Genomic DNA, 12,952 nt, shown 5'->3' with positions numbered 1-12,952 from the left:
TAACTTTGCAGGAGGAAGGTTAGCTCAGCCGGGGCGTGCACGGGGAAGGAAGCATGGCTTGGTCATTGTATGTATGTATGCATGCATGTATGTATGCATGTGTATATATGTATGTATATACACATGCATATATGCACATATATATATATATAGACATAGGGAAAAGAAAAATAAGAAGATATGGTGAAGATTCGGTAAAAAAATGAAGGGGAAATGAAAATATCACCTGAAATATCAGAAAATAGCCTCTAGAGAAATAAGACTTATATGAGTTCTAAGATAAGAGAGTTTGAAAACCCTTGTTGGTAATGCCATTTACTGGGTGCTGAAGGTATGCAACATCCTTCAGTTTGATTTGGAAAGGCAGATAATAATGGAAAAATTATCAATATGAAAGATAATATTAATGAGGTGCAGATTCAATTCCTACAAAGAATATAGCTGACTAGCTCTTAAGAAATCAAAACAGAGTATTCCCTGACCTGGATAGTTCATTAATCGTAATTTGGCTCATGCTATCTTTTTATATTAGTCCACCTACTACACTTATTCTTGTGATGTATGTATTATAAACCATGTTTTATTGATCGGGAGTGCATTCTCCCGATTCAGAAAATTCGATGTGACCAATGACTTTGCTATTTTTGAAATAAATTAGTGATAAAAATAGTAAGTACCGAGTAGGATTATTACAACACTATGTAACTAGTTAAATTATTGGTTTCATCAATCTTGACACCGAGTTTTTTCAAAAACAGAAAGAGCGGAGACTGTCGGGATGGTACACTTTCATTTCCTCGCACACGCTAAATAGCAGGACTACTAAAAGATGTGGATGACCATCTTCTATTTATCTTCATCGCACCAACCAAACATATCCTTAACACATCGTTATGAGCATTATATTATAATTTGTGGCGCATCTTGATTTGAGCCATGCAAAATGCGATTTGTTTCAGTTGACTATCCACCTGTTGCGAGCTAGGAGTAAACTTCACCGGATTCCATTCCCGTGAGAGCATGGCACCTTTGGTTCTTGAAAAAAAAGGGGACAAAATGGAAAACACCTTTGTTTAATCTTTGAAAAAAAACAATGGAAAATGGGTCAATTTTCCGTGACCAATACAATACTGTAGTATTGCTTTGACTGAAGCAAGCGCGAGGGACCAACCAAATTTCCGTCATGCATGATTGATGCATCCACATTTCGAATTGAAATCAATAATAGTAGTAATCCCTCACAAGAAAAAGAAAAGAAATTGAAATCAATTTGCGCAACAAACAACGACCTCATTCACTTTATGGCCCCTCCAAATTAATGCTACTCTATCTTGTTAATTAAATTAAACTAATGATTCCCTCCATTTTTTGTCCACTTGCTTCCGTCCTGTGCTTGTTGCTTGCTTTTTGGTTCTTCCTCCCTCCCGCCGCAGCATCCTCAGCTCAAAGTCAACGCGCTCCTCCCCTCGCCGCCGCTGCAATCAATCCCATGGCATCGCCACGCCAGCCACCTCGCCAAGAAAACTAGAAGCTCCCTTTTCTCCTCCTCCTCTTCCTATGCGCGCGGCCGTGCCCATTCCATGGCGGCGCTTCCTCTCCTCCTCCTCCTCCACCTGTCGGTTGCCGTGGGCGCGGCGGCGCGCATCGTGCCCGTCGAGTACCTGTACCCGCCCTTCAACCTCACCTACTTTCACTTCATCGACACCAACGGCGTCTTCCTCCTCTCCCCCAACACCAACTTCTCCGCCGCCGTCTACAACGCCGGCTCCAGCGCCGCCTCCGACACCCAATCCCGCTTCTTCTTCTCCGTCCTTCACAGCGCCTCCCGCACCCCTGTATGGACCGCCACCGCCGCCGGATCCACCATCCTCGAGTCCGTCGTCCTCTCCCTCTCCGCCACCGGACTCGCCCTCTTCGACCCCTCCGCCGCCCAACCCAAACCCGCCTGGTCCACGCCGCGCCTCCGCGAGCCCGTCGCCGCGCTCCGCCTCCGCGACACCGGAGAGCTCGAGCTCATCGACGGCGAGAACACCACGCTCTGGTCCTCCTTCGAGCGCCCCACCGACACGCTGCTCCCGGGACAGGCGCTCCGCCTCGGCGTACCGCTCACGTCCTCTGCGTCCGACCAGGACCTGTCGCCCGGCGCCTACCGCCTCGTCCTCACCCCCAACGACGCGCTCCTTCAGTGGGCCACCAACGCCAACGCCTCCTCCGGCTTCCTCACCTACTGGGCACTCTCTTCGGACCCCGCCTCCGTCCAGGACTCCAACCACGCCGTCGCCTCCATGACCGTCAACGCCTCCGGCCTCTACCTCCTCGCCGCCAACGGCAGGGACACCGTCTTCAGGCTGTTCTTCCCCTCGCCGGCGCCCTTGAAAGGCGACTCACGCATCCTCAAAGTCGACCCTTCCGGCCACCTGCGTGCGCTCACCCTGACTGCCGGCGCGAGCCTCCCCACCGTGTGGACCGCGCCAGCCAACGACTGCGACCTCCCGCTGCCGTGCCGGTCCCTCGGCCTCTGCACGCCCGGCGGCAACGGCTCCACATGCGGGTGCCCCGACGCCTTCCGCACCTACTCCAGCGGCGGCTGCGCGCCGGCCGATGGTTCGGCGCTGCCCATAATCCCCGACAGCTGTGCCGTCGGCAGTGCCGCGCCTCGCTACAGCTACGTCAGCCTCGGCGACGGGATCGGCTACTTGCCCAACAAGTTCGCCCTGCCCGAGACGTCCGGCGATGCCCTCCCGGCGTGCCGCGACCTCTGCTCGGCCAACTGCTCCTGCCTCGGCTTCTTCTACAAGAACTCCTCCAGGTCCTGCTTCCTCCTGCACAACCAGATTGGCTCCGTCTTCCGCGCCAACACTGACGTCGCCGTCGGCTTCATCAAGACGCTCCCGCCGCCGCCACACGCCAAAGGCTCGTCGTCCCTGAGCTTCATAACCATCGTGTTCGGCATCGTGCTCCCCACCGTGGCGGCCGTAGTTATCTCCTTCCTGCTGTACGCGATGGGCGCACAGTGGCTGAAGAGGCGGCGGCCGCAGCTCAAGAGCGGCGGCAGCAGCAAGAACCGCAGCAGGTTCAAGCTGCCGGCGATGCTGGCGTCACTGGCATCCTCCGTCCCGTCGGCCAGCGAGGACGCCGGGAGCGGCGACCTCGACGAGGATGTCCTCATCCCGGGCCTGCCGACCCGGTTCACGTACGGCGACCTCGATGTCGCGACCGACGGCTTCAAGTGGCAGATCGGCGCGGGCGGCTTCGGCTCCGTGTTCAGAGGCGAGCTTCCGGACCGGAGCACGGTCGCCGTGAAGCGGATGAACGGCCTGGGCGCGCAGGGCCGGCGCGAGTTCCTGACGGAGATCGCCGTGATCGGCAACGTCCACCACGTCAACCTGGTGAAGCTCCGCGGGTTCTGCGCCGAGGGCGCGCGGCAGGTGCTGGTGTACGAGTACATGAACAGGGGCTCCCTCGACCAGAGCCTCTTTCGTGCCGGCGCCGCCACGCTCGACTGGTCCGCCCGGCTCCGGGTCTGCATCGGCGCAGCGCGCGGGCTCGCGTACCTCCACGCCGGCTGCGACCGCAAGATCCTGCACTGCGACGTGAAGCCGGAGAACATCCTCCTGGACGACCGTGGTGGCGTGAAGATCGCCGATTTCGGGCTGGCGAAGCTGATGAGCCCGGAGCAGTCGGGACTGTTCACGACGATGCGCGGCACGCGCGGGTACCTGGCGCCGGAGTGGTTGATGAACGCTCCTATCACCGACAAGGCCGACGTGTACAGCTTCGGCATGGTGCTGCTGGAGATCGTGCGCGGGAGGAAGAACTCCAAGAAGGACGAGCAGAGCTTGTCGGGCACGGGCAGCGGCACGTCGTCCGAGGGTGGCGGGGCCGAGCGCGAGCGGAGCAGCTACTCCCCGGCGATGGCGTTGGACCTGCACGAGCAAGGGGGGCGGTACGGGGAGCTCGTGGACCCGAGGCTGGAGGGGAGAGCGGACGTCGAGGAGGTGTCACGAGTGGTGCGAGTGGCGCTCTGCTGCCTCCACGAGGACGCTGCGCTGCGGCCGAACATGACGGCCGTTTCCGCCATGCTCGACGGCAGCATGGACGTGGGCGAGCCCCGGACGGAGTTCCTTCGGTACCTCAAGATGTACGGCCGCGGCCTTGTCGACCTGCGGCCTGCTGGCTGGATGGACGGAGGGAAGGGCAGGGGGAAAGACTCGGACGCCACTGGTGGCGCGAGCAGCAGCTGGTCGCCGCCGTCGTGCGTGTTGGCGCAGCAGCTCTCGGGTCCCAGATGACACAATGTGCTATATATAGTTCCCCAGAATGATTTTGCTTTTCTTTTTCCATGGGGAAATTTTTATTAACTATATACATCTCTTTCTTTCTTAACAATATTTCTTCTTTTTATTTGGTTCCTAACTCAGTTTCAGAAATCTTAACATGTGAAGACAAACTTATATTTTTGAAAAACCTTTCAGCCGCCGGATTCACGAGTGACAGCCGATCCCGATCTTGGGGGTACACAGAGCTGCTCAGCGTGGCATCCTTGTTTGATCCATGGCGAACCGCGGCGGGCAGCAGCTTAGGCGGGGGCTCGTCGTGGCCACGCTCCTGGCGCTCGCGGGGCTCCTCATCCTCTCCGGCCTGTCCCTGGCCGCTTCCCTCGTCGGCCTAGCCGTCGCAGCGCATCTGTTCCTTCTCTTGAGCCCGGTGCTCGTCCCCGCGGCGTTGCTTGGCGAGGGCGGTGCAGAAGGCGGCAAGCACGCCGGAATACATGGAGCAGGGGAACCGTCGGGTGAGGGAGGTGGCGGTGCACAAGACGCCGCACGCCCACAGACCATAAGAAGGCTCAAAATTACGAGCACTACGTCGCCGGCCGTAAGGTACAGAACGCCTGAAAGACTTTACTACTATGTATGCCACTGCGTCGCATAATGCCGTATGTTATTATGAACGAATGGCATCGCGTGAATGTGTATACGCACACACAGCGGCAAAAATACGATTTTGTACAATACACGTGATCGTATTTACTAAAATAGATAACTATTTTCTGTATTTATGAATTTAGCACATATATTTGACGCACGGTGTATCGAAAATGAATTTTCGAAGTACGGTGCACCGAAAAAGTCATTTTCGGCACACCGTGTGCCGAATACAGCAAAAAGCGTATTTCAGCACACAGTGTGCCGAATACAGTTGGTATTCGGCACACCGTATGTCGAAATACGCTTTTGTGTCACATCGCGTCGCGTCGCGCTTTACTTTTTCTTTTTCTTTTCGCTTTTTCTTTTTACTTTCCCTTTTGCTTTTCGCTTTTTCACGTCTCCCCGCATCAATTTGTCTGTTGCTTGCTGCTGGCCGGCTTGTCGAATTGTGCGGGTAGCCAGGCTATAAATGGTAGCACAACTGCTGCGTTTGGAGCTGTGAGCAGAGGAGAGCACGACGGCGAGCAGAGCAGCAGATTAGCGCGGGCGCGAGTAATCGAGCACGAGGAGCTGCGGTGTAGTAGGACAACCTTCCTTAGTAGTAAGTACTTATATTTATTAAGTTGATAAAATATAGTAGGTATAATATTTACATATTTTATGATGTCGTAACAGAATCAGCTAGTTATTTGAATTATAGATTATGTATGTACTTATATTTAGATTAGAAAATATAATTATAGCATGTAGATATTAAGTTGCTAAAATAGAGTAGGTGTAATATTTACATATTGTATGATCTCGTAATAGACGGTACTATAGTGTAATAGTAATCGTAATATTTAGATTAGAAAATATAATTAGAGCAAGTAGAGTATTTATTCCGTTCGAATAAATTGGATAAATGATATTAAGTTGGTAAAATAGAGTAGGTATAATATTTGCATATTCTATGATCTCGCAACAGAAACAACTATAGTGTAACATTAATCGTAAAACTTAGATTAAAAAATGTAATTAGAGCAAGTATAGTATTTATTCTGTTCGAATACATTGGATAAATGATATTAAGTTGAAAAAATAGAGTAGGTATAATATTTTCATATTGTATGATCGCGCAACAAAAGCAACTATAGTGTAATATTAATCGTAATATTTAGATTAGAAAATATAATTAGAGCAAGTATAGTATTTATTCCGTGCTAATACATTGACTAAAATAGAGTAGGTATGTAACATACATCTAATTAGTTATTTGGCCATTTACGTTTGTTTAGCAGAGACGCTATAACTATCCATATTTATTATGGAGAACGTCCCGCTGTTTTGCATGGGAGACTCGTGTCCATTCAGAACTACCAGCATATAGAGAGTACGGTTGAGCTACCAATTGATCTAGAATGCTTACAAACACATGTTATGAGCCTTTTGCGTCTAAACCAGCAGTCCTACAATGTTATCCTAGAGGACCTGTACCAAACAGCTCGCTCATTGTCCATATGTTGTTCGATTTGAGAAGGAACAACGCATGGGCCTTGTACTCACGCAAGGCATTAGAGGAGAACTTTGAAATGGAAGTGTATGTAAACATAGTATCATGACCGGTGCATGGTGAAGAGGTGGCTACCGTGGAAGGATCAGACCATAATGTGATGCATGATGAGGCGGGAGGGAATGTCGGGGAGGGCACTTCGGGTACAGATGAACCCGAAGTGGATCATGGTGAGGTAGATGCACGATGCATGGATGATAAAGCCGGTGGTAGTGGCGACGAAGAAGGTGCTGACAACGATGACCCAGTGCCGACGATCCAGTACTTTCATGGTGATGGGCTGCTAAATTGTACCATTAGTGAGTAAAACACCCTATCTAATTGGGGATACCAGAATAGCGACATCCAGGTGGGGCAACAGTTTCGAAACAGGGAAGAGGTCATCCACTTTATCAGCAACTATGCTGTAATCACAAGAAGGGACCACAAGTGTGCCCGATCTAACCATACGGAGTATGAGGTCAAGTGTACGAAGCACCCGACTTGTCCTTACTTCGTACGAGCCCATAAGCCAAAGCATGAGAACTATTTTGTGCTGAGTAGACACACCCCACATACATGCAGCGAAGAGGCTGTTAGGAATGTGAGCCACGCGGTTGATGCGAGGTTCATAGCCCAACTACTCATCACCCTTGTTGGCACAAACATATGTTTGTCGCCAAAATCCATTATGGAGGAGGTGCAGACTAAGACGGGTATGCTGATCAATTACCACACCACGTGGCGAGCGAAGCATAAGGCATTGAAGATGTTGTTTGGAAGTTTCGAAGACTCGTACCACTACGCACTGAGACTGCTGCAGAAGATTGCCATGACCAACCCCGGGACACAGTGGGCCATGACGGATGAGCCGATCAGGCTGGATGATGGGTCATACAGCAATACTGATCGATACCTCATAAGTTTTTCTGGTCCTCTGGCCAATGCATCGAAGCTTTCAGGCATTGCAAGCCAGTGGTATATGTGGATGCCACATTTCTTAGCGGCAAGTACCATGGTAACCTAATGACAACGATGGTGACGGATACAAATAATCAGATCATTCCTCTCGCGTATGCATTGGTTGAGAGTGAGAACAATGATAGTTGATTGTGGTTCCTCACCTTGGTGAGGACACGTGTCGTCGGCAATAGGGAATGAGTCTGCATCATATCAGACCGCAATAAGGGCCTCTTGCATGCGTTGGATGTGCTGCATGATAGCATAAACCCCTCCATTGCTTGGCCTGATGTGGAGAGAAGGTGGTGCATACGACACTTAGGTGCAAACCTTTACTCAAGGTACCACAACAAGGGTCTTGTGAAGAGGTTCAAAGGGTTATGTCTTCAGAACCAGCAGACGAAGTTCAACGAGATATGGCGAGAGTTAAATGAGATCACTCGTAAGATGATGGCACAGTAAGAAGCATAGGAGGACCATCTGCGGACGCAAATGGTGGGGGCCTAAACCATCATTAGTCGTTCATGTGATACGTTTAGCCAGTGGATAGCGGGAAAGCAGGCGGAGCGTTGGGTTCTATTCCATGATACTCACGGTTCCAGGTGAGAACATAGCGTTTGAAAGGTCGTATTTTCCTTTAGGTTACGAAAATATCGTATCCAAAATTGTTCTCTTATAATAGGTATACGATCATGACAACGAATATAACTGAGGCGTTCAATAATGTCCTAAAGGGTGTACGCGGCCTCCCATTGTGTGCCATAATTGAGCTCACATTCTATAGGACGGCTGACTACTTTCGAGACTGTGGTATAGCTGCAATGGAGTGTAGCACGCGGTTCGCACCTAAGGTGGAGGAAATCTTATCCAGAAGGAGGAGTAAGGCACACTTTCATCGGATTAGGATCTACGACCGTACCAACAATGAATTTGAGGTCATGTGTCGTCGTCGGTACACTTCTGGATACAGTGCGGGGGACACCGTGCAACAATGTCAAATTGGTCCTCACGAGGTGAATTGCACATGCAATAAGCCAAAACTGCATTATATCCTGTGCTCCCATGTCTTAGCTGCTTGCAGGGATATGGGCGAAAACGACGGATCACAATATGTGTCACCCTATTTCACGATCGATGCACTGAGGAGCACATGGCTTCCAAAGATGCATTCGTTTAACATCCGATCCAGCTACAAAGCAATCGAGGGGCCTAGGTGGGTACCTTATCCCAGGGCCAGACGCACGAATCCTGGAAGGCCTAGAGCCACGAGGCTTGACAGTGACAGGGATGCAACAGATGCTGTTGATGGACTACGTAGGTGCAAAATATGCAAGCAATCCGGTCATGACAGGAGGACTTGTCCGACCCGACGGTAAACTATTAGGCTACGATCGAACTGGATTGTATTAGCTTTGGTGCCAGTGAGTTTGTTATATGAAGTTTGTTGGAAACATGGATTGTATTGTAATTTGTTATGAACGTATTAGGTGTTGTACCCATTTTGTAATAGCTGTTGTCTTACTTTGTTTTGTAATTGAACCATGAGGCTTGAAATCATTGGTATAGCTCACGTTCACCTTCCCGAGCTTCTTCAACTACGGTATGACGAGAACCACATGGGAAGGATGATTTTCGCAGGGCAACAGGTACATCGATAGTACGTGAATTTTAATTGCTCTAATACCTTGGTACTTACTCTATAAATGTATTGCATACCTTTGCAGTTGCTCCCGTTGCGTTCCAGGAGTGTGCGCAAGCTTAAGGAGTTAGACCCTCGATTCCACGAGCCCCTCGCACAGGCCGGACTACTACCGTTCGCACTTATGATGGCAGGAGCTCCCATGGAGGGTGGTGGCAGGACTCCACTGCCGCCGATCGAGGTCTCGCTGCTCATAGGCCTCGTCGACCGCTAGTGTCCTGAGACGCACACGTTCCACTTTCCTTGCGGAGAGATAACCGTTACTTTACAGGACGTTGCCATGCTGACCGGGCTCCCAATAAGGGGCACCCTGTTAGTACTTCCACGACCAGCAAAGGAGCAGTGGAAGAGTTATATTCACGACAGGTAATTATTTATTACATAAAGCATTTCATACGTTACAGTGTTGTTCGTGGTTCATTGATTCTCTGCATCTTGTAGGTTTAACGTGCAATATGACATGAAGAATGTAAGGCTCTCCATGTCATGGATCCATGGCCTACCACAGTTCAGCCCTTGCCCACCGGATACGGACGAGACAACAGTTATGCAGCATTACGAGGTGTACTTGTACATCTTGCTTGGAGGCATTATGTTTTGCAACACGGCAGACGATTATGTACTTCCGCATATTGTATGGTTAGCGCGTGAGCTCACGTCACGTCCGTACGAGCCGACACATTACAGTTGGGGATCAGCTTTGTTGGCTGCTACATACAAAGGATTGTGTGCCGCTACCCAACGGTCAACGAAGATGGGATCTATTTCTAGCTGCCTACACCTTCTACAGCTTTGGAGCTGGGATTATCTTTCGGTGTGTCGACCGTGGGTGAGCAAGACCTACTATCCAGTTCCCATCTCCGACGGCGTGGTCGACGACATGAGGCCAACGATGGGTTATCGGTGGCTTCATGCCAGGCTGCGATGGAGTCACCACCAAGACCATGAAAACTACGCCCGGGTGATCAGTGACCTTGACGTCCTCAGCGCCAAACTTGCGGAGTGGAATCCATGGCGTAGTGAACGAGTGGCCGAAGTTACGACTAGCGGCCTCATCGCATCATCTTGTTTCTGTGACTCCGACCTATGGATGACTAGATGCTTTTTCTTTATATGAACAATGTAGAAGTGTATTCTCCTGACCGTGTGCAAAGGCAGTTTGATCATCATCAGTTGGTGCCAGTACCTCCCCTACGAGACGCTGGTCAGGCGCACGAGTAAGTGTGTTACTGTATGTACCATTCTTATGTTACGAAATTTTAACTATTTATGTCACATACAGGAGGAGTGTCTTAAGGAAACACAAGCACACACGACTGGTCAGAGATTAATGCAGAATACATAACCCGGTGGATGGAGTCTGGCCCAGTGGATGCCGTCGTTCCTGCGGGACAGTACGACGATAGCACGTATTGGGAGTACCTTGCGTGGTATCAATCACGAACGCGTCCCACCTTACTCAGCGGCAACGTACCGCCAGCCCCCAGACACTTCCCCGAAGATCGTGCATGACTTCTTCATGTGGTGGTAAGTGATGTTGTATTTATAACGATTTTCATTAGTTTCTCATCCGTATTACTGACATAACCCTCAACAACAACAGACCGAAGCGGGGTACGAAATGCATAGGCATGCGGGGCATGAATGTGGGGAAGCGAGTGGGTCAGCCATGCGAAGGGATCGGCATCCTCTCCGGGAATACATGAGGACGAGAGGGTCTCGCCTTTGGTCCGCGATACGTGGACTAGGTGGTTGCGCCCCGCGTTATATGGGATACGACGTACCCGCCATGGACCTGTCCTGTGCCTCCCACAGCAGGCGCTCATCCAGTGCTCATGAGGCACATTCACGGGAGGCCCCTTCGTCTGCTCCGCTCCCGAGGAGTGCACACTGGGTTCGCAGCCCCCTCCGTTCACACAACCTACTCAGGCTACGCAGACAACTCCACCAGGATTATCAACTCACCACGAGGACGTCATTGACTGCACACAGCAGACACCCACCTGGAGTGGCACTCAAGATTTTGACTGGACTGCTGCATTGCAAGCGAGCAGCTTCACCGAGCTACTGAGCGGCCAATACTCCCAATATCCCGATGCACCAGGGGGTTCACACTGGTACCAGGAAGCTGACACTTCATCATTTCGGACTCCCACCGAGCACGTACTACCGGCAGGCACACTCCCGCATGACGATCCTACAGCGTGGTATATGCAGAGCCGAGTTAGCGGTTCTGGATACACATTCGGTGGAGTTGGAACACAACATGACGATGAAGATGAGGACAAAGGGCACACGTGGTAGGGGCCAGCTCAGGCCGCTGGGATGAGGGCCACACACCCGCCAGACGATTACACTCCTAGGATTGCTTGTGGCGTCGGCGTCGTTAATGAGCTAATGCAATATATTGTGTACTCATCTATTTTGTGTACTCATCTGTACTAAGTGGTATTCACTGTATTATGTACTCATTTGTACTATACCATACACTTCAGTGTTCAGGTAATTACATTTAATTAACATAATCTTTTTCAACTAATTAGAACCCATAACTTATTTATCAGTAACTTATTAAGCATTTGTATATATCATTTTCGATATTTCATACATGTTTAATGTTTATTAAATAACCAGCAATTCGTGTTTTAGTGTAGATCAAAAAAAGTTGCAAGGAAATCTCAATATGGTGAGAAATTCTAGTACCGACTTCCCATAGACATATACAACGATTGATATAGCATTAATTACCTGCTTGCAGGTTGTGCGTGGAGGGAAGGATGATCCGTTCAAAGAGAGCAACCTAATCCAAGCTGTGTCTAAATTGAATACAAGATCGCCATGTTCTGCGTTCACCGTTCCACTTCTACATGTAACAACCGACGACCTTAGGGCCCTATTACATGAGCGCCGCCGAATATACCTCAGGGTTTGCGAACTAGCCGATCATCCTTCTTTACTGGGTTTCTGTATGAGGCAACGAAGGATGACGATGTTGCCTGACCAGTATGCATTCCATATACAGGTTCGTCATTTTCTATTTGATCGCCATAGTTATCCTATTGTTATTGATTCGAATACCCCTCTTCTGCTTTAGGCGTTTCTAGAAGATGCGGAGTTAATCAACAAAGAAATACCACACCTCTTGGCAATGCAAATGCTCTTCGACGGGGGTGTGCTGCCTGGTTCACGTTGAAGACGACGAAGATCAGCGAACCCAAGGGGTACAAGAGCTGATGACAATTTGATGCCACTAATGCCTCGGCGTTCCACCAGCCACACAAGAGAAGATTCAACTCACACTACAAGAGCACGTCCTAGTACCGTGATACCTGAAGACGACGACGACGATGATTTCATGCCACCAATGCCTCGACGTTCCACCAGCCACACAGGAGAAGATTCAACGAACAATACAAGAGCACGTGCTCGAACCGTAATACCTCCAGACGATGACGACGATGACGATTTCATGCCACCAATGCCTCGACGATTTCGCTAATCTACATCATCACTTTCCATTGCCATTTTAAGATAATCACTGATACAAGGGTTAATGTGGCGTATGTTCGAATATACCTTATTAAGACTATCGGTCGCCTTAAAGACTGCTTTTTTACTCATGCATTTTGAAATGTACAGTTACATTAGCAACAAATTTTTAATTTGGTTACATAAAATACACTGCCAAATCACATGAAATGCAGAGCGAAACTGGCACGAAGAAAACATGTATTTCGGCACACGGTGTGCCGAAAATGACTTTTTCGGTGCACCGTACTCCGAAAATTCGTTTTCGGCACACCATGCGCCGAATACATGTGCTAAATTCGTAAA

At 49.9% G+C, this 12,952-nt stretch overlaps 3 protein-coding genes across 5 annotated transcripts; all 3 read left to right on the top strand.

Annotated features, from left to right (window-relative positions):
* Window positions 1–1,364: 1,364 nt before the first annotated feature.
* LOC133905822 (G-type lectin S-receptor-like serine/threonine-protein kinase At5g35370) lies at window positions 1,365–4,361 on the top strand. Its single transcript, XM_062347594.1, has one exon. The coding sequence runs from the start codon at window positions 1,581–1,583 to the stop codon at window positions 4,290–4,292; it is 2,712 nt and encodes a 903-aa protein (XP_062203578.1). The 5' UTR covers window positions 1,365–1,580; the 3' UTR covers window positions 4,293–4,361.
* A 147-nt stretch (window positions 4,362–4,508) lies between these two features.
* On the top strand, window positions 4,509–5,139 carry LOC133905825 (oleosin 18 kDa-like). The gene has a single exon (XM_062347599.1). It carries the CDS (start codon window positions 4,555–4,557, stop codon window positions 4,930–4,932), a length of 378 nt encoding a protein of 125 aa, XP_062203583.1. The 5' UTR covers window positions 4,509–4,554; the 3' UTR covers window positions 4,933–5,139.
* Window positions 5,140–8,949: 3,810 nt separating this feature from the next.
* On the top strand, window positions 8,950–11,561 carry LOC133905824 (serine/threonine-protein phosphatase 7 long form homolog). Of its 3 annotated transcripts, none has more exons than XR_009907704.1 (4): window positions 8,950–9,065; window positions 9,144–9,484; window positions 9,560–10,645; window positions 10,722–11,561. XR_009907704.1 is itself a non-coding variant. In XM_062347598.1 (2 exons), exons 1-2 carry the CDS (start codon window positions 9,399–9,401, stop codon window positions 10,233–10,235), a joined length of 762 nt encoding a protein of 253 aa, XP_062203582.1. In that variant the 5' UTR covers window positions 8,965–9,398; the 3' UTR covers window positions 10,236–10,685. The 3 variants fall into 3 exon arrangements, 1 of the variants encoding a protein (XP_062203582.1); XR_009907703.1 differs by having other exon boundaries at window positions 8,965–9,484; window positions 9,560–10,335; window positions 10,401–10,645; XM_062347598.1 differs by lacking the exon at window positions 10,722–11,561 and having other exon boundaries at window positions 8,965–9,484; window positions 9,560–10,685.
* The last annotated feature ends 1,391 nt before the right edge of the window (window positions 11,562–12,952 follow it).

The sequence above is a fragment of the Phragmites australis genome, chromosome 23 (genome assembly GCF_958298935.1).
Source record: "Phragmites australis chromosome 23, lpPhrAust1.1, whole genome shotgun sequence".
Lineage (NCBI taxonomy): Eukaryota > Viridiplantae > Streptophyta > Magnoliopsida > Poales > Poaceae > Phragmites > Phragmites australis.
The sequence above is the reverse complement of the archived record's forward strand: the minus strand, read 5'-3'. Positions and strand labels throughout refer to the sequence as shown.